This window comes from Pagrus pagrus (genome assembly GCF_965226575.1).
Source record: "Pagrus pagrus genome assembly, chromosome: 18".
Classification (NCBI taxonomy): Eukaryota; Metazoa; Chordata; class Actinopteri; order Spariformes; family Sparidae; genus Pagrus; species Pagrus pagrus.
In genome coordinates this window covers 15,008,060-15,025,892 of record NC_140202.1, presented here as the reverse complement: position 1 = coordinate 15,025,892, position 17,833 = coordinate 15,008,060, and the positions used below count along the sequence as shown (strand labels likewise).

The following is a 17,833-nucleotide window of genomic DNA, read 5'->3' as shown; positions in this document are numbered from 1 at the left end:
GTGAGGTTGATTGTTTTAGTTTAGTGCTCCAACGGTGACGTCATGGTGTCCGCGAGGCTCAGGGTTGGCACTTTATTTGGGGCAGAGTCAAATGTGAAAGGCGTGTTACGGTTCACAAATGAAGTCGTGTGTGTGACATTGACGGAGCGAATGACAGCGAAAAAGATGCTCGGCGAGGTGAAAGAGGCTGCGGCGACTCTACAGACAGAGAAGTCAGTGAAATTTGACCCATGGCTGAGCAGGAGCACAATAAAGAAAGTGAAACTGCCATGTCATTGATGCAAACTGAAGATGTTTGAAAATAGCAAGAATTTCACCCACAGTGTTTAACAGTAGCGTGGCAGTAAAAATAAAAATAAAGCAACAATTTTATGGCTTTGTGACAAATTATCTTGCAGTGTGGCGCCCTCTCGTGGTGGCTCAACATATGACCACGGCTCCCTAACAACCAGACGCTTCTGCTTGGAGACAGCTAACAAAGTTAGCATGAATGCGTGGCGACGTGAACGTGTTTGCCCACTAACCTCAGTTTTAAGTTACCATACTTTTAAACTGTCTGCCATACTAACCGCCACGACTTGTCCTTTAGTGTCCCAGTAGACTATGAGTGAGAGGCAGAGGCACCGTGGGGACGAGGAGGTGGTCAAAGAGCTAGTGAGTATAATATTCCCATTCATTTGCTTTTAATAACAAATGGTATTTAGCTTGTTTTTCATTTTAATTAACTTTATTGTTTTCACTGCTGTATTATTTTTCTCAGGCCTATTTAAATATAAGCTATTTTGCCACATGAATACTTTCCTCAACAGTGCATGGCCAATGCAGTGTCCTATGACAAAATTGCACAAGAAGGAAGCAACATCACCTCCCTGGAGATGTTCTTCTTTGGTTTTCCTCGCATGGTCGGGCTTTCCTTCTTCCCAAGGCTGTGCCAGCTTACCATCGTGGGCCAGAACATAAAACACATTGAAGCACTTGAGTGCTGTCCTCTGCTTCAGGAGCTCTGGGTAGTCGAGTGCCATCTGACAGTAAGTCTGTTATGCTGGTGAGATTTTTAATCAACACTGGCACTGTTAATAATGTGCAATGTCTTGAATCAGTACAGTGGTTTTTATTTATATTGCGAGCGATTGCACAACAGATTTCCCATGCATGGATCACATGGATTTACCAAAACAGTATCCTGTATGAGTGAAATGTCATATATTTATGCATATAATTAGTCTCATCTTCTCATTTTGCAGGAAATATCTGGACTACAGAATTGTCTGCAATTAGAGAAACTCTTCCTCTATGATAATCAAATCTGTGAAGTAAATAATTTAGAGTTGCAGATCAGCCTAGAAGTCCTGTGGCTCAACAATAACTGCATAACTCAGATACAGGTTTGACTATACATTTTTGCGAATCTATCTATCTATCTATCTATCTATCTATCTATGAGTTACTGTTGATTTGGCTCATGTTTTGTCAAAGTAGCATGTTCAGGTGTCATAACGTGTTTGTGTGTGTGTTTCTGAAGGGCTTGAACACGCTTCAAAATCTCAAGGAACTAAACCTCGCTGACAACAATATCGAAAAAATTGGTGGGTTTTTAGAATTCTCTGTATTTTCTCTGCCAAGTTTGATTCAGTGAGATTCAGTGAGCTGTTTGAAAAAATAAAAAATAAAATAATGTTTTACTTCTTTTAAGGACATAGCCTTGATCCTAATGCCAGCCTTCAGAATCTTAATCTGTCAGGGAACAAGATAAGTTCCTTTAAGGTAAGATTAAAAACAGAAATATGCTTTTCAAATTCCTTGTTTAAAAAGTTTTCCCACTTTTTTCTAATCTTATTAGAAATCCTTGGTCTGAAGAGAAGGCATGTACGATTTTTTGTGAAATGTCGGGGTCTCAGCCAATTCAGATTTTTAATCAAGTCTACAAAGCACAAGACCTTCATTGAGTTATTGAGCAGCATGATTTCAATGATATACATTTGTTATTGCATCCATGTGAAAAAAGAAGAATAAACGACTAAATAAGAGTTGTTTGATGTGTGAGCTTGCGTTAGTCAGTTATACATCTTAGACATGTACTCCAGCTGACATGCAATTCAGAGTGTTTATGCAGAGTCATTGTCTTGTTCAAGGTCATTCTGACAACACAAACACGTTTTGTGGCTCTAAATTTGATTGGATTAACACCCCAGATCGTGTTCCTGCAATCCTCCTTTGTCCTTTTGACATTTCATATTTAAAAACTGTTTTGCCCAAAATAACCTAACGAATAAAAAAAAGACCCCAGACAGTTCTATCATTTAGGCAGAGCAATAAAAAATGTTGACAGTGATATCTCTTTGAAAAAATATGCAAGGGCTTAATCTATTCATGAGAAAAAATTGTGTTTATGGCAAAACTTGAGTCTTAGAATTAAGAGAACCCATATTAATGAACTATTCTGTTGTTGTAACAGGAACTGACCCTGCTTGCCCGCTTACCCAATCTGCGAGAACTAGCACTAAAGGACCCCACGTCTACCCCAAACCCAGTGTGTCTGCTGTGTAACTATGCCACACACGTGCTTTATCACGTGCCGGGCCTGCAGCGACTCGACACCTATGACGTCTCGAGCAAGCAAGTCAAGGAAGCAGCTGAGGTACTAAGAGCAGGACCCCTGCGTTACAATAACTGAGCTCACCTGAGTTTGACTCTTGAGAGGATACTTTTTTTATTATGTCGATCGCTAATGATTTGCTTGAACTGAACTTTTTTTGTGTGTGGGAAAACTATATCAGAAACAAATTATTTGTCAATGTAGTGTTTTATACATGTCTTAAAAACATGTCTGGGGTATGTTCTTTTATCATGTTTCCCTTAAAGTTCCTTTAAGGCTCACAACTTCACACATCTTTTCTACATTTAATTGTTTCAATGCGTTATGTTACAAGTCATATGAATAATGAGTGAAATATTTAAATCCAAGACACAATTTCTTCATACATTTCCTTAATTAAAAACGTATGATGTCTTATGCATCACATGCACATTTCCCTTTAATTCAACTGGACACATTTAACATCTTTGGAAAGCTTTTTAAGTAACATAAAATTAGATTCTGTAGGTTTTAATGCTTTTGATACATTTTGCATACATGTGTTTTGTTTGCCTTTTTCTCTTTTAGTCCACAGTAATGAAGAAAATGATGTACTACAACATGCGTGTACGCACTGCTCAGAGGAACCTGGCAGAGGCCCGACTCAGACTGACGGAGAGGAAGAAAACTATGCTACAGCTACCCGAAGAATGCATAAGAACAATCACTCAAGCCATCAAGAATGTATGTACAACCCTTGAGACATTTTTTTGAATTAATTTAGCAAGTTATTGTGTCATCTCAATCTCCACCTGCAGTTTGCTGTTATTGTACAAAGTGAAGTGGGCTGTTTTCATTTGGATGCACACCTAGCTTGAACGTGAGTTCTCCAAGGTGCCAGCTGGTTGTAAGAAGTCTGCCTGCATGTCAGAGGATGGATTAACCCACCTGGCTGAAGGTGACCCAACCACTGACATCGGTCGTGACCCTGCCTTGGAGCACAAAATCCTCAACAAGATCGAAGCGCTGAAGGAAAGACTGGTGCTATGGACGAGGAGGCTGGATGAGTCTGTATATTTTAATAATTTACAGGGATAATTTTACAGTGCTTCTTACATGTTACTACATCAATGAAACAGTCCCAGTGTGAAAAAATAATGTTCTTTTCCTTATGCTTTCAGGATTGAAGCCTGGTATGAGCAGGATTCAGGCCATGCCACAAACATGATGGAATATACTGTCCAGTTTCTGCTGATGGAGCTAGAAAGTGTTGGAAATATTCGTTTGGAAGAGGGCTGCCCGACAGACCCTTGGTAATTTTAATCACAGTTACATTCATCATGGATTTCTTAGTTGCAGAGGACAAAACTCACAGTTCATATGTTACATACCCAACAGGTTTACTTCCTGTTGCGACCTCCTGCTGTCCCGCTTCTCTCAGTCAGACTTTAAGGTTCACAATATCACTGGGATTAAGATCAATCGAGTCATCCGCATCCACAACAGTGCTTTGAGACTTCGCTTTGAGGACAGACTTCACACCCTTCTCACCAGCGAAAAGTCTGCTACCTTTTCACAGTAAGTTAAACTAGATTTAGATAAAATGATTATAATCACATTTTGAGATCAGCATCACTATTGTCATCATTGTAACTGTAACACGACCATCCTTTGTCAGTCTGAATCTAATGTAAACCTTTCAAGCAGGAATTACAGGCGTTGGCTGGAGTACTTGTTCTACATAGCTGACCCTGAGAAAAATAATGAGAAGGAGGAAATTTTGCGCATTATAGAGGATGGCTTCAAAGCAGCAGAACAATATAAGGTGTGTATACTGCTACAATTGTTAGTTTTACAATTGCACCACCCGACAACACGAAAGCACATCGCTGGGAGTTTATTCGACTGAGCATTAAGAGGCAGTTCACTATATACCTGTTAACATACGTACTGAACAGCATTTGCAAAAATGTCTAAATATTATGTTTGTTTATTAAGAATAATTCACAGAATAGTAGAATAAAGGAAAAGTTCCATTAGTGTCAAACACTGTGGACCTAGTTTTGTGCTATGCAACCGAACAGAATCTGCCATTTCTTATTTTCACATTAAATCCAAAACATTCTGACATCGACTATGTTGACTTTTGATCCAGGCCTTGGAAATAGAGGGTGCTATACCTTTATCTAATAGCCTTAGTGTGACCGAACAGCCCAGAATTGAACATGCACTGCGCCAGGCCAGCCAAGACGACTCCGAGCACAGTGCAGATACAATCCCCTTCAGGCATGGTGAGTTAGTTTTGCTCATAGTATTATGTCCTGATAGCTGTCGCCACTGTTTTTTTCCTCTTGATAGCATAAGGTTTTTCCCTGTAGGTCAGCTCATTGTTTCCAAAGTGTTCGTGGGACACAGCATGCCTAGTCGAGAGGAAGATCTGGTAGATAGGAGCAGCTATCCCAGATTCTACTCTGTGTATCGCAATGTGGACGCCAAATACAGAACTGCAGTGAGTGAAGGTATGTAATATGTCACAACACATGAAAAAATAATTTTTTAGTCATTGTTTTGTCAATGTCATTGCCTTTCTGTGTTTTTCATTCAGAGAGACCTCGCTTCTCCAAAACACACACTGGCCCTGAGTGCGGTCCCAGACGAAGACAGTGGTTTGTGTTCGAACATGAGCTTGTCCTGCCGGAGTACATCATATATTTTGAATATATCACTGGAGTAATTATCTATTATTATTATCTATTATATTTAATTGTATTTCCCATTGGTGTGTCTTGAAGATGTAATTTGAGCAAAAATCACAGTAGTGAAAACAATTCCTCTGTCATGCTGAGCTCTGACGCAATCAAAACTCACAGATGATAAAACATCATTCTGATTTTTGTGTCTCCACTCTCGCTGCCACCTCTACCACAAGACAATAATTTTGTGCCGAGCCAATTCAAAAGCTTAAACCTTTTTACATGTTGTTATAGGATGGAGAACAACCTGCATTGCTGGGCCACAGCACAGGCAGACATGATATCTCTTCCAACGATATTATCCTTGACAAGGAAGCCCTCAACATGGAACCTGTGCTGAAACCACAGCCCATGTTGTTGAGTTTGGATGACAAAATTCTTCTTAATGTGGCCAGAGCCAATGTCCTCAGTCAGATCACTGTAAGTACTCAATGGTCTGCTTCATTTGCACTTGATTTCATTTGCTCACAATGAATTATCTTTATCATATCAAATGTCCAGGTGTTGAACCTTCATGGCAACAGTCTGAGCAAAATAAAGGAGATTTCCCGCCTCACAGCTCTGCGGCATCTTACCATCAGCTTCAATGAGTTCACACGCCTGGATGACATTTCTCACATGGTAAAAGTGACAACAGAAAATATCCTCATTGAGCTGAAACTAAATAGTTTGTCATACTAAAGCAGCATTTTAAGAGTAACTTTCCTCTGTAATATTGAATGCAATTTGAGCGTGCAAAATAGAGATCCTATATATGGTCTGAACTTTTTGAATTGCAGCCCAACCTTGAGTTTTTGGATGCTAGCTTTAACAACTTAGTGACCCTGGAAGGGCTGAGGGCGTTGGGACAGCTCAAACAGCTTGACGTGTGCTGGAACATGTTGACCAGGGCCAGAGAGGATACGGCTGTGCTGAGAAAACACACACCGGCTCTGCTGAAGCTTGACACTCGATACAACCCCTGGAACAGAGTACGTGATGCTAACAATAAAAGCAAATAAAATACGCTGTGCAAAGTACATTGATGAGGCATACAGTGAAGCCATTTTTATTTTTCAGCTCAAAGCAGTCAGATTGACCATAATGGGCCGTCTCACTACTCTCACACACCTGGACGATAAGATGGTTGCAGAGGAGGAGGCTGCTGAGGCTGTTCAGATGGCTGCTGGAAGCAAAATTAACCAGGTTAAGGTCTTACACATACAGATAGAGTAATAAGTAGGAACATGCTGCAATGAAGGACGCACCTGAAGGATCTACCTATATATTTCAGGATGTTCTGTAATTCAATCAGACCTGTTGACACTCTGCTCGCAGGCATCTCTTCTGGCTCACTCACGGACCAACAGTGAGCGTCCCCGCAGTCTCAGCCAGCTGTCAACAGCCCAGCTCCTGTGTCTTCTCAGTCCTGCATCCTGGGGCCTCAGTCAAGAACTGGACATAGAATGGACTGCAAAGGTGAGCAATGAATGATTTCTAAAAATGCGTTTGTAAGGTTTAGGAAAACTGCTGCAGCAATTGTAATTTAAAATGTAAAACATGTTTAAAACCTTTTATGCTTTTGTTGTTTTTGACCAGATCACCACCCTGAATCTGGACAGCCAGAGGATTCCCAAACTGATCAATCTGAATAAGCTGGTCAACCTGCGTTGGGCCTCCTTTAATGATAATGACATTTCTAAAGTGGAGGGTCTTGACAGCTGCTCCAAGCTGGAGGAGCTTTCCCTCAACAACAACAACATCAGCACACTCGGTGGTCAGTCATACCATCAACTTTACAATGAAGCTGGAAAACTGAAGCATTAAGATCCATCACAACCGTCATTATTTCTGTCTGTATTGCCTTGTCTGCTCTGTTTCTTTAGGCCTGCCAAAACTTCACTGCCTAAATAAACTGAGCGTAGATGGCAATCAACTGTCCAGTCTGGATGCTTCAGTCCTAGATCAGCTGCCCAACCTGTCCTTCCTGTCTGTGGAGAACAACCGTATCAGTTCCCTGCATGGCATCCACAGAGTTCGCGCCCTCCTTGAGCTCTACATCGGCAACAACCAGATTTCTACATCACAAGACATCTACTATCTGAAGGCAAGTGGGAGAGAAGTAACACTAGGTTTAAGATTTTCCCACCATGTTGATTGTGTTGTCTGAGCTCATATTCTCTTTCTTCTTGTTAGGGTTTGACAAATCTCATCATTCTGGACCTTTATGGGAATCCTTTATTGGAAAAACTGGAAAACTATCGGATTTATGTTGTTTTCCATCTTCCCTCTCTAAAAGCTCTGGATGGGATTGCAGTGGTATGTACGGACACCAGCAACCAGTCGAACCGCTCAAATATTGTAGTCATGATAATTATATCCATTGTTTTGTGTTTACTTTTATCTGTATCTGCTGGTACATTTTATAGACCAAAAAACTAACCGATTAACCAAGAAAATAACCAACAGATTAATAGATGATGAAAATAATCATAAGTTGCAGATATAATTACATATTTATAAGTCATAAAAACCTCATAAAATGGAATCTATACATGGATCAGTCCGATATCCGATGAGTGAATTAATCGCATTATAGTCATCTGATACTGACTTTGGATCTAATTGGTCCCAACTCTTTTCTGTTGTTTCTCCAGGAGGTAACTGAGTTTAAAAGTGCAAAGGATATGTATGGAGGAAGACTAACCAGTGACATGGTAACAGAGAAGCTGGGCCACTCAAACTACACAGACATCACCTACCTCACCCTGCAGTCCTGTTCCATTAGGTAATAACCTGGCTGTGCAGACAGATAAAAACAACAAAAATGACCATGATTACAGTGATTTACTGTGCTGAAAAATTAGGCTAATTAAAAGTGTTTTTGTCTCGACAGGACGGTTGATCTGTGTCCGGCAGACCTTTTCTGTAACCTGCTTAGTGTCAACTTAGACCACAACAACCTCACCTCTTTCTCCGGCATCATCTACCTGCCTAAGATCAAAGTACAAATCACACAAAAATCAACACGCTGGCTTGAACTGCACCTGAACTGTGGACAAATCAATTATTTCCAATTCTTTTTTTTTTCTTTCCTTTACAGGCTCTGTGTCTAAACTACAACCACATTGAGTCCATCCTGCCCAGACAGAAGAATCATCTGACAAACAAACAGATACTGTACAACAAAGTTCAATCCAGTGGTTACGGCCAACAAGGCCCACCCAAAGGCAAAGGGTAACTTCTTATGTCAGTAATTCATGTATTTCTTTACAACCTGAATGTGTAGACGGTAACCATTAGGGGGCAGCACTGACCAGCCAATGTACGAGCTGTCTCTTGACAGTTACATCATTTCATTCATTTTTGTCACAGTCGTCACCATTTAACCCTAATAAAATCCATATGTAAACACAGTTTGAAGATAATGTTATTTCATTCAAAATGAGTAAATATTAATTCTCTCTACATATATTATCCCTAAGATAAAGTGAAATCTTGGTTTATATATTTTAAGTTTCTACATTGTCAGTATATCATGGGATCACCAAGTGATCATCAAACCACATTTTCCTTTTATGGACGGGCATGCTTTTGTTTGCCTGGCACCTGCAATGTCTGACCAGTTAAATGAGGCAGCGGGAGATAGAGAAAGAGATGTTCATTTAACAACAGAGGTTGCAAACAGTCATTCTGTGTCTGTGTTTAAGGGAAACTGGGCCCACTTGCAGTCTGGAGCCACTGATGGGCAGCCTGGAGGTGCTGCATTTGAGTCACAATGGAATCTCCAATATGGCCAATCTGCAGCTCAGCAGGCTCACCAATCTTAAAGCGCTCTTTCTTCAAGGTACGTATGGTTTGACGTAGCGCCCGTCCCTCACAAAGCCTGGTAAAAGTGCAGTGTATAGAGCCTGTGAAAAGGCAAGCACTGAGAGCAAAGTCTCCCATAGACCTCAGGCCAGGTGGGAGAAAAGAACGACTGACTTTCTTTTCAACAGCTTTTGATGGCTTTTGATTGAGCTTTGCTTTGTCAGGGTGATTTGGCCCACAAAGCAAACCTTACTTGGGCTTTCTTCCTTTTTTGCTTAGAAACCTTTCAAAGCTGTCTCTGTAATTTCAGTGCTTTTTACACCAGGGGCAAACAAAAAATTCCCCACAAATGTTTATATTGCCTTAAAACACTGCCTTTTATTTTGTTTAGGGTGTGCAATTCACCCTGTTATTTTATCTATAGAAATATTACATTATTGTTTCAGATATCTCTCTATTGTTTTGATAAGCTCTTATTTCCCCAGGTAATGAGATCAGCCAGGTGGAAGGACTGGAGGGGCTTCAAAAGCTCAGAGAGCTTGTGTTAGACAGGAACCGGATCAAAGCTCTGGCCAGTAACTCTTTCATAGCCCAGAGCCTCCTGCTAGAACTGCACCTAGCAGAGAACCGGATCCGGGAGCTCAACCATCTAGATCCTTTGACTGAGCTCCGCAAGCTCTTTCTTGGCAAGAACAAGCTGCAGGTATTCTTCTCCGGCAACAGCAGCCTCCTCATAGCTGGATGTTTTAATGAAACTGCCAAAAAGACTCACACCACAGTGATTTCCTGAAGTGACCACCAAGGTCATAGTCAGCTTTTGTGCATTTTTTTTGATTACACTGATTGGATCATATGCTGAATGTGTCAGATGTTTAAGAATGTATTTCATTCAGCAGGCAGCCATATTACTTTTTCCTGCACTTGCAAAGTAAAACATTAAGTATAGTAATCATGAGTCACTGCCACCCCGCTGCGGCATGCGAGGGGTAGCATTAGGGAGAATCAAGTTTGATTGAAGGTCACGGCCATGTGTTTGAAGAAAGAGGTGAACAATCAGGACAACGTGTAATCAGCTTCTCAATCTGCATCTCCTTCTCACCCCGGGCGAGTGATTTGCACTTTTGTTGCCAATTCCTGCCTCTCTTCACTCCCTTAATGTTTTCATGCATTCAATTAAGACGCCAAATACAGCAATCATCCTAGCGCAACAGTTCTCACAGTGGGGGCGTCTTTGAATCACAGCCAAGTGCAGCCATAAACCTGGGAATGACAGAAAACACCCCCACGCCCTGTAGCGTGCCCAAACTCTCTCATGAGATTAATGAGAGCTCACACATGTAATCTCTCTCATCAGCTGCTTCCATCCTCTCTACACCTAAATTATGAAAGTTTAGCCCTGCTGCATATGTCTCCATTATCAACCCACAGCAGGCTTCAACCAGTGGGAAAGAAACGTTAAATGAAGGGTCAGTGAAGGAAGAAGAACTTAAGATAATATTTCTTTCTTGTCTTTTTGTAGGACATCACAGAGCTTGACAAACTAGAAGTCCTTCCTTCACTGACGGAGCTCTCCATCGTTGGCAATCCTGTGAGTATTATAAGTGTTTGTGCATTAGATACTATTAAGTGATGGGAGCTGGGACAAATATTATGCAGGTTTGTTTTGCTGTTATGAGCTTTGATTTGAATCTACTAGCCGTCAGTCACTGGACACTTTGAACTCTGTCACTCGCACACAAATGATCAAAAAGCATGCTCACAGGCTCAATTTCTCACTTGCACAATCCGAATCACTATCCCAGTGTAACTCTATGGTTCCAAATTAAGCGATTACATGATGGGCCATCTGCTGTGCCTCAAACTGGCCGGCATCAGAGACAAATCCGTTGACCAAATGGCAGGACGCTATTGGCCCCGTTACATCACCCATCTGGAGCTCATGGATCAGGCCTGAACAGAGCCTGCAGCCCAGGGCCTCCTTGTCGTCCACAGGGCCATGCTCAGCTGTGGTCGCCTCTACACTGCTTGACCCCATCCCCCTTCTTTTCCCATCGGAGGGTTTAATCCTGCCAGGGGGTAGAGGCCAACAGCCACCCCAGAGACAATACCTCCTGCTGTTGACAGCATGAGATTGCTACCTCACCCACGTTCCCTCGCCAAAGTCGCGCTTCTCTACTCCATTGGACATACATTGGCATGCCCGCGCAACTTTATCACAGCAGCAGTGTCCTAGAGGAACAGGAACATCAAGTTCTCTGACTGGACAGGCTGAATATGTAGGGCCAGAGGGTGCCCTCAGCTGGGCTAACTGCTGCTGTCAGCTAGGTCACTGGATTAGCTGTTGGGAACATGATAACTACATTGGGACCCACATAGCATCATATTTATCCCAGATGTCGCAAGGCAGGCTTCACTGAAGCTTTTATTACTGGGCTTTTTATGATGCTTTTTTTCTTTCAGGTGGCCAAAAATTCTCTCTACAGACCAGCAGTGGTGCTCCATCTGTCTCAGCTGCAGGTGCTGGATGGAGTGACGGTTACCCTGGAGGAAAGGACCAGGGCTGAACTCCATAGTACTGATCAACCAGTAAGAACAGCACACAACATGCATACTCAGACACACACATCACACACATATATACATGTACATACACATGTACATGTAGCTATTACTGAGGAGGACATGGAGGTCATATCCCGCCTTTTCATACCTGCCAACACCCCCCCTATTTTTAATCCTTTCTCCAGTGATTTCTCCCATTAATCTCCTGTTCTTTAGTGATACAAAATAGATGGGTGTTTCTCAGTTTTTGTGTGGAATATGTGTCGTTGCAACCCAATCCCGAGGCAGAGGTAGACCCTGCCTGATGTGTTATCTGCTACACTCGGTTTGCCACTGAAAATGAATGAAATAAGTCCCGAGAAGAAACACGTCTGCAAATTTCACTCCACTTGGTACGAGACCTTCCCCTTTCTAGCCACTTCAGCAATTTCAGTCTGATTAGAATTTTACTTTCAAATCCTTCTATTTATTCTACATTATCTGTGTTGTAGGGTTATACGGGCGTGGGAACTTTTAGGGTGGGCCATTTGCCCACCACAGCAAATCTGCCTTTTTTCACAAGCTAATCTTGGCATGTATGGTATATTTATTCCCAACTTTGGTGGGAAAATTTAATAATAAAAAAAGCGTAAATATGGTCAGCAGTTTACAAGATGATTCTAATATTTGGCACGATAGTGTTTAAATTTGACTACTTTACGGACAACAAATAATAAAAATAAAGATTAAGGCTCAAGCATTTATCCTCAATAATTTTTTTTCCTGCTGTGTGGAGGGGGAACACAAATTAGACCACCAAGTTGAAACATAAATTTGTGCTGAGGAGAGTGTTGGGGGACACTTTGACCCCAGTTTCTCTAAACTCCTGGCTACATATAAAAAATAATGACATTTTACTTATGCTTTAACAAGTTTGTAGGATGAGGAATAATGTTAGTTTGCAGGGAAGGAATCTTATATTATCACACTGTCTTACTCTACGTCCTGAAACTGACTGAAAATGAACTCAAACCTTATTTTTGTTAAAAGCTCATGATGGGTCTATCATGTAAGATGTAGTCCAACTGGGAGAAACAATATGACAACCACACTACACCAACATAAAGAGAAAATCCGGGATCAAACTCCTTCTGATTTTATGTTCATGTAATGAGAGAGCAGGGCAGTAATTCTCCTGCAGCTCTGAATTAAAAGCAGCCTAAGCCTGCTGGCATCATCCTGCTGATTAGATGAAATGTGCCCGGCCGATAATGCACCAGTGGATTTACCCCCTATTAGCCAGGTCAACACGACCCCCTCTGCTTGTTAATCGTAGATGTGGAAATGACAGAGCAGGGATCCTGGGTTTTCTCATTAAAAACACAAACAGACCTCCCCCTATTGACTCTCATCACTGCAATCTCAGTTGTCACTCACAGTTTATGCCTGCGACCACTGCTGTTTGAATTTGAACGTTATTGATGAGTAGTAATTACTATTCCCCTACATAGGATGCTCATATATGTGGAACAACGAGCCATTTAATTACCAATTCTCTGCCAAGCGTTTAGGTGGAGCAGACGTATAGGAAGATGGAGAAAAAAGAAACAGGATGCATACAGTGATGCCAAAGACATTGAGTTGGCTCTGGAGGCCCTGAGGAGATCATTTTTACACATTATCTGAATATCTGCTCGTAACGTATTCCTGTCCTGGAGTATTACATCTTTGTCCTTATGCTCGCTATTTAATATTTCTCTTAAAGCCATACTCCCAGTGCCCTGGAGCCTCTCTTGCTGCCACTGAAATAAACCTACCTGGATTGCTACCCCTCATGCCCCGACATACCCCAATAAGAGGAATAAGTACAGGACTGCAGAACTTAATGCATGGGCACGATGTCCTGCCAAGTAATGTGGACGAGGCCCAATCTCATTACACTGACAAGCGTGAGTGATTCATCTAGAAGATCATTTTAAACAGTCTGTTGTTCAAGTTCTAATACAGGAATAAGGATTCACTGTTTTAGTATAATGATATATCAGAAAACTGTGTGTGTGTATATCTAAGCCACACCTTTGTATTCATTACCAATTCAGACAAGAAGCACAGGCACAGTAATGGTGCTCGAAGTGGCCAAACTGGCATCACCTATGGACACATTCGAAGGACAGGAAACAACCCAACAACCACAGGCCTTCTTCCGGACGGGAACAGAGTCATCATCACGTATCCCATCCAGGAGCAAGACAGCAGGTTGGTTAATATAGAATTCAAGAGATATATAATTATGGCTTTCTAAAATGTGAGAGATCTATTTACTGTTTTTCCACAATTGTTTAATCACGTTGCCTGAAACTATAGCTCACTTAAGCTCAAGTTACCATTTTATCAAAACTTCATAAGTCTCTGGCAAAATGAAACACTGCACTCGAAACCATGTTCTCTCCTCTCAAAAGTGATTATTTCCACTAAAAAATAAATAATTTAAAACGTTAAAAATTACCATTGTAATACTGTTTATGAACTGTATGTTTTGGCTTCATGATGCAATGTTACATATTCAAATGTATAAAATTGTTTAAAATTTGTTTCCTTTTTAAATTTTTCCCACAGTAAAAGATAATACGCTTTGACTGTTTTATCCTTGTTATACTCCAGATTTCCAAATGGTGGCAAACCTCCGCCCATGTAGCAGCCAGAAGAGGTGAAGCATGCACTGATACTTGTCAATCAGCGATCAATCCAGAGGTGAACACATGGGACAGCCTTGACCGTGGTTTGGTCTTACATCAAATTGTTTAAGGATATAATTTCATGAAGGTGCTCGCTCTCTCTCTATGTAAGTGTGCCTTAATGTATATGAGCATTGCCTACATTTGTACAGTCAATGAGGAAAAAGTCAGAACATAGGACAATTCAGGTACCTCTGCTTTTATTAGAGGGTGATGAAAGAAATAAAATACTAAACATCAAAACATCACCTTTGCACTTTTTGAAAATAGCTTAAACTAAAACATGGTCAGGGTTAAAGAAAATTAGGCTAGTTGAAGGTTTATTGCAATGCATCTTTTTCAAATGCATGTATAATGACTGTGACCTTATTTTCCACCCACATATGTGGATCACTAACTGTGGTAATCTGAGGATGAGAGGTTTTGGTGTCATTGCTACTGCTATCCCATCCTTGGCCCCAAACAAGTGAAAAAACACCCACAGATGTAAGGGCGTGTGAGGGTGGCACGCTGCATCCATTGGGTCAAACGCATCCCCAACAAGTGGATAATCCAGCTTTAGCACACCTCTCTGTGGACAATAATCTGCAGTCGCTCAGATAAAGATGTAATCTTGAACAGGGTCCAAATGGATTTCGGAGATTGTCATTTTCATCATGTTAGCCTCTTTTCGATAAAGCCCACCGCAGTTTCGGCTAATAGGCAAATCTCGTGTGTGTGTTGTAACTGGATATTTATGATGTTAGTTCTGCTGAACATGAGATCATAATCCTGCTGGTCTTCCTGTCAATTTAGTGTTGTAATCTAGTAGTCCTGTAATTAACAAAAACACCAGTCTGAGCCTTAAATGTGGAGGATACAGTCTATAATATGCGACTAAAATCTTTTCATTCTGGGACTTTTAAACTGATAATTGTGATGAAAGCCTCCATTAAATAGGATGTTTATTCCCATCCGTCACCATTGGCATAAATGTTATAAATCAGGGAAAGAAATCAATTGTTTTCTGCAGCAACCTCTCATGTGGTTAAATGTTTTATGTTGACTTGAGCTTCTGACTTTTGCCTACTACGTACTCTTTCTTCCACCAATTTGAATCAGTGATGTTAATGTGACCACTAGGTGTCCTTAGAGATCCATTAGCTCCCCCTTGCTGCCAATCAGTCCTCAATGAATATACCACCTGCCCTGTAGGTAGTAATTTATCAGCTGAATGCGGCTATGTGTGTGTATGATTCAGTGTTGTGTGGCCTTTGCCGTACATGCGACGCAGCAGCCAGCTCTAGGCAGAAAAAGTGAAAAGCTCTCCCCAAACAAGCTCCTCTAATGCATGTACTTAACTTCACTTAATTTGTGTTAATTCCCAGCATTAAGCGGGGCTAATGACTGTGCAAGTGAGTGCACTGTCATTACCTTTCTCTGCCTGACATCAAATGGCATCTGATGGACTCACATTAAAAAAAAAAAACCTCTAATGCACAGATTTGGGGGCTCAGTGAGAGCTCTCTAATGCATTAGATATTGCAAAGGATAATTACACATTTTATATTTGTGTACAGTATGTGCAGTATGGATATGTTAGATGTGCAAATGTTTTTAATGCAGTTGTATATCTGTATGTGGTGTTAGCTTATGTTGAGCATGCCACTTCATGCAGTATGTTTCTTTTCTGCATATCTGTCAGTATTTTTAACATTAAAATGACATTACCATAAAGACTGTGAATAATTCATCAGTTCTGAGTGAACCCAGATGCACTGCTCTCACCGTCTCTTTCCCTGCCTCTCTTCGCTCCTCCATGTGAGTAGACCACATGGTTCATAGCTGGTTTAATGGGATGGAATGTGACAGGTTATGTTTTCATCTGCCTGATATGGAGCCCGGCTCGGGCGGGAGGGAGGAAGAGGGTGGAAGAGAGACGGAGAGGGTGGTGGAGAGGGGTGAAGTGAGCGAGTTGGTCTCCACAGTTGTAGTCTGGATTCATAATTAGACATGTTTGAGCTTGTTGTGAATCAGTTATAGATGATGCTTTCTCCCCCATCCCCACCAACACACACACACACATAGAAAAACACATGCTCTGTATGGGGCCATTACTGCTGGTCCACTAACTCCCTACATTTGCTGTGTCTGTGCATTCAGAGCACCATTAGTCCAAGACTCTGTGAATAATTGCTGAATGGACCATGGTTTTACTGCTATCTACTCTGGTTCTAGTGTTGGTTGATGTTGTGGGTGAAGTGAGAGGGATGAGAACACTGATCGACACTTGATGCCGAAGATAACGCTGCATCTTGTGCGATGCTCATCGAAGCTTTACGTGCAGTATGTGTAATGGTCAAACCACATTAAACTCCACATGCATTACACACTTACCAGCTTGTATTAACTTTAGAAGTGTTTTGGGAGAGGTTACAATTACACCAACATCACCGCTTGACTTGGAATTGCTGCTGTGAAAATGGAAATGTTCTCTCCACATTCAGCAGCTGATGGCAAACAAGTGCAGGTCATCATCAAAATATAAATTATTTTGCTTTTAAAAGGTGCATATTATGTCCTGTGTTCATTTTTCATCCCCCACAAATACAATCTCTTTTCAAAAACAATCTCGCCATATTGCCTCTCTTGAAATCTGTCATTGAGTTATTGTTGTCGCTTGTCATTTTCCTGTAATTTGTTTCCTGTGAGGCTCCCTAGAATAAAGAACGAAATGAGAAAGTGAATGGGGGAAAACACAGATAAAAGAATGTAGTGAGAGTGACAATTAGGAGGAAAACGAAAAATGCTTTTATTTTGTGTAAACATGTTGGATGAGAGCACGCCTCGCAGTAGCATTAAATCTTAACTGCTATTCATTTCTGGACTTGTGTGTGATTCATCACATTATTGAATTTGTGTGTGATTTATCACATTATTTCAGTCACACAAAGCAGGATGTGTGGTTAACATGGCAAAAACAAGGTAACAATAACCCAACAATAGGCAAATACCCAATTTTCTTGTAAATTTAACCGGAATCAATTTTCAGAGCGCCGTCAGATGGTCTGCCTTTTGTTGATGTTGTAGCCAATTTGGTAACAGCCATTTTCATTGCATGGTATTTGCATTTGTTTGTCTCCTTTAACAACTCTTAAGTCTTAATTCAAATTGATATTCTTCATCAGGCAACTATAACAAAAATGGAGCAATGGATTTAAATAAGTGGTGCCATGGGAGGATTACAAGGTGCAATACATGTTGTGGCGACGGATGGGCTTTTCTGTTGTGATGGTTTATTGTGTCCTACACAGCGCACAAATTGCTTTTTCAAGATGACAAGGAAACACAACCTCCCGTCTGCCCTTATCCCCTCAACCTCAAGAATAACAACAACAATTTAATCTCCTTGGCTCCGGATTATTATCTTTCTTTGTGTTGATATCGTGGCCTTTTTAGTT

The 17,833-nt window shown here is 41.1% G+C and overlaps 1 protein-coding gene across 3 annotated transcripts; it reads left to right on the top strand.

Annotated features, from left to right (window-relative positions):
- Positions 1-124: 124 nt before the first annotated feature.
- On the top strand, positions 125-16,267 carry lrrc9 (leucine rich repeat containing 9). Of its 3 annotated transcripts, none has more exons than XM_084380817.1 (33): positions 125-212; positions 399-654; positions 810-1,028; positions 1,245-1,385; positions 1,523-1,586; positions 1,694-1,764; positions 2,456-2,638; positions 3,164-3,319; positions 3,449-3,642; positions 3,757-3,888; positions 3,974-4,153; positions 4,280-4,400; positions 4,731-4,866; positions 4,954-5,094; positions 5,181-5,305; positions 5,563-5,748; positions 5,830-5,949; positions 6,108-6,299; positions 6,388-6,513; positions 6,646-6,786; positions 6,907-7,084; positions 7,194-7,414; positions 7,504-7,626; positions 7,965-8,095; positions 8,204-8,312; positions 8,411-8,544; positions 9,018-9,154; positions 9,603-9,820; positions 10,637-10,705; positions 11,578-11,703; positions 13,424-13,607; positions 13,758-13,914; positions 14,320-16,267. In XM_084380817.1, exons 2-33 carry the CDS (start codon positions 604-606, stop codon positions 14,351-14,353), a joined length of 4,500 nt encoding a protein of 1,499 aa, XP_084236943.1. In that variant the 5' UTR covers positions 125-212; positions 399-603; the 3' UTR covers positions 14,354-16,267. The 3 variants fall into 3 exon arrangements, with proteins under 3 accessions (XP_084236943.1, XP_084236944.1, XP_084236945.1); XM_084380818.1 differs by having other exon boundaries at positions 125-480; positions 590-654; XM_084380819.1 differs by having other exon boundaries at positions 125-654; positions 4,283-4,400.
- The last annotated feature ends 1,566 nt before the right edge of the window (positions 16,268-17,833 follow it).

Coding starts and splice junctions, on each gene's coding strand:
- lrrc9 (XM_084380817.1), top strand. CDS start 604: ATGAGTGAGAGGCAGAGGCACCGTGGGGACGAGGAGGTGGTCAAAGAG. Junction 9,821..10,636: donor TTGGCAAGAACAAGCTGCAG/GTATTCTTCTCC, acceptor GTCTTTTTGTAG/GACATCACAGAGCTTGACAA. Junction 11,704..13,423: donor TCCATAGTACTGATCAACCA/GTAAGAACAGCA, acceptor TTTCTCTTAAAG/CCATACTCCCAGTGCCCTGG.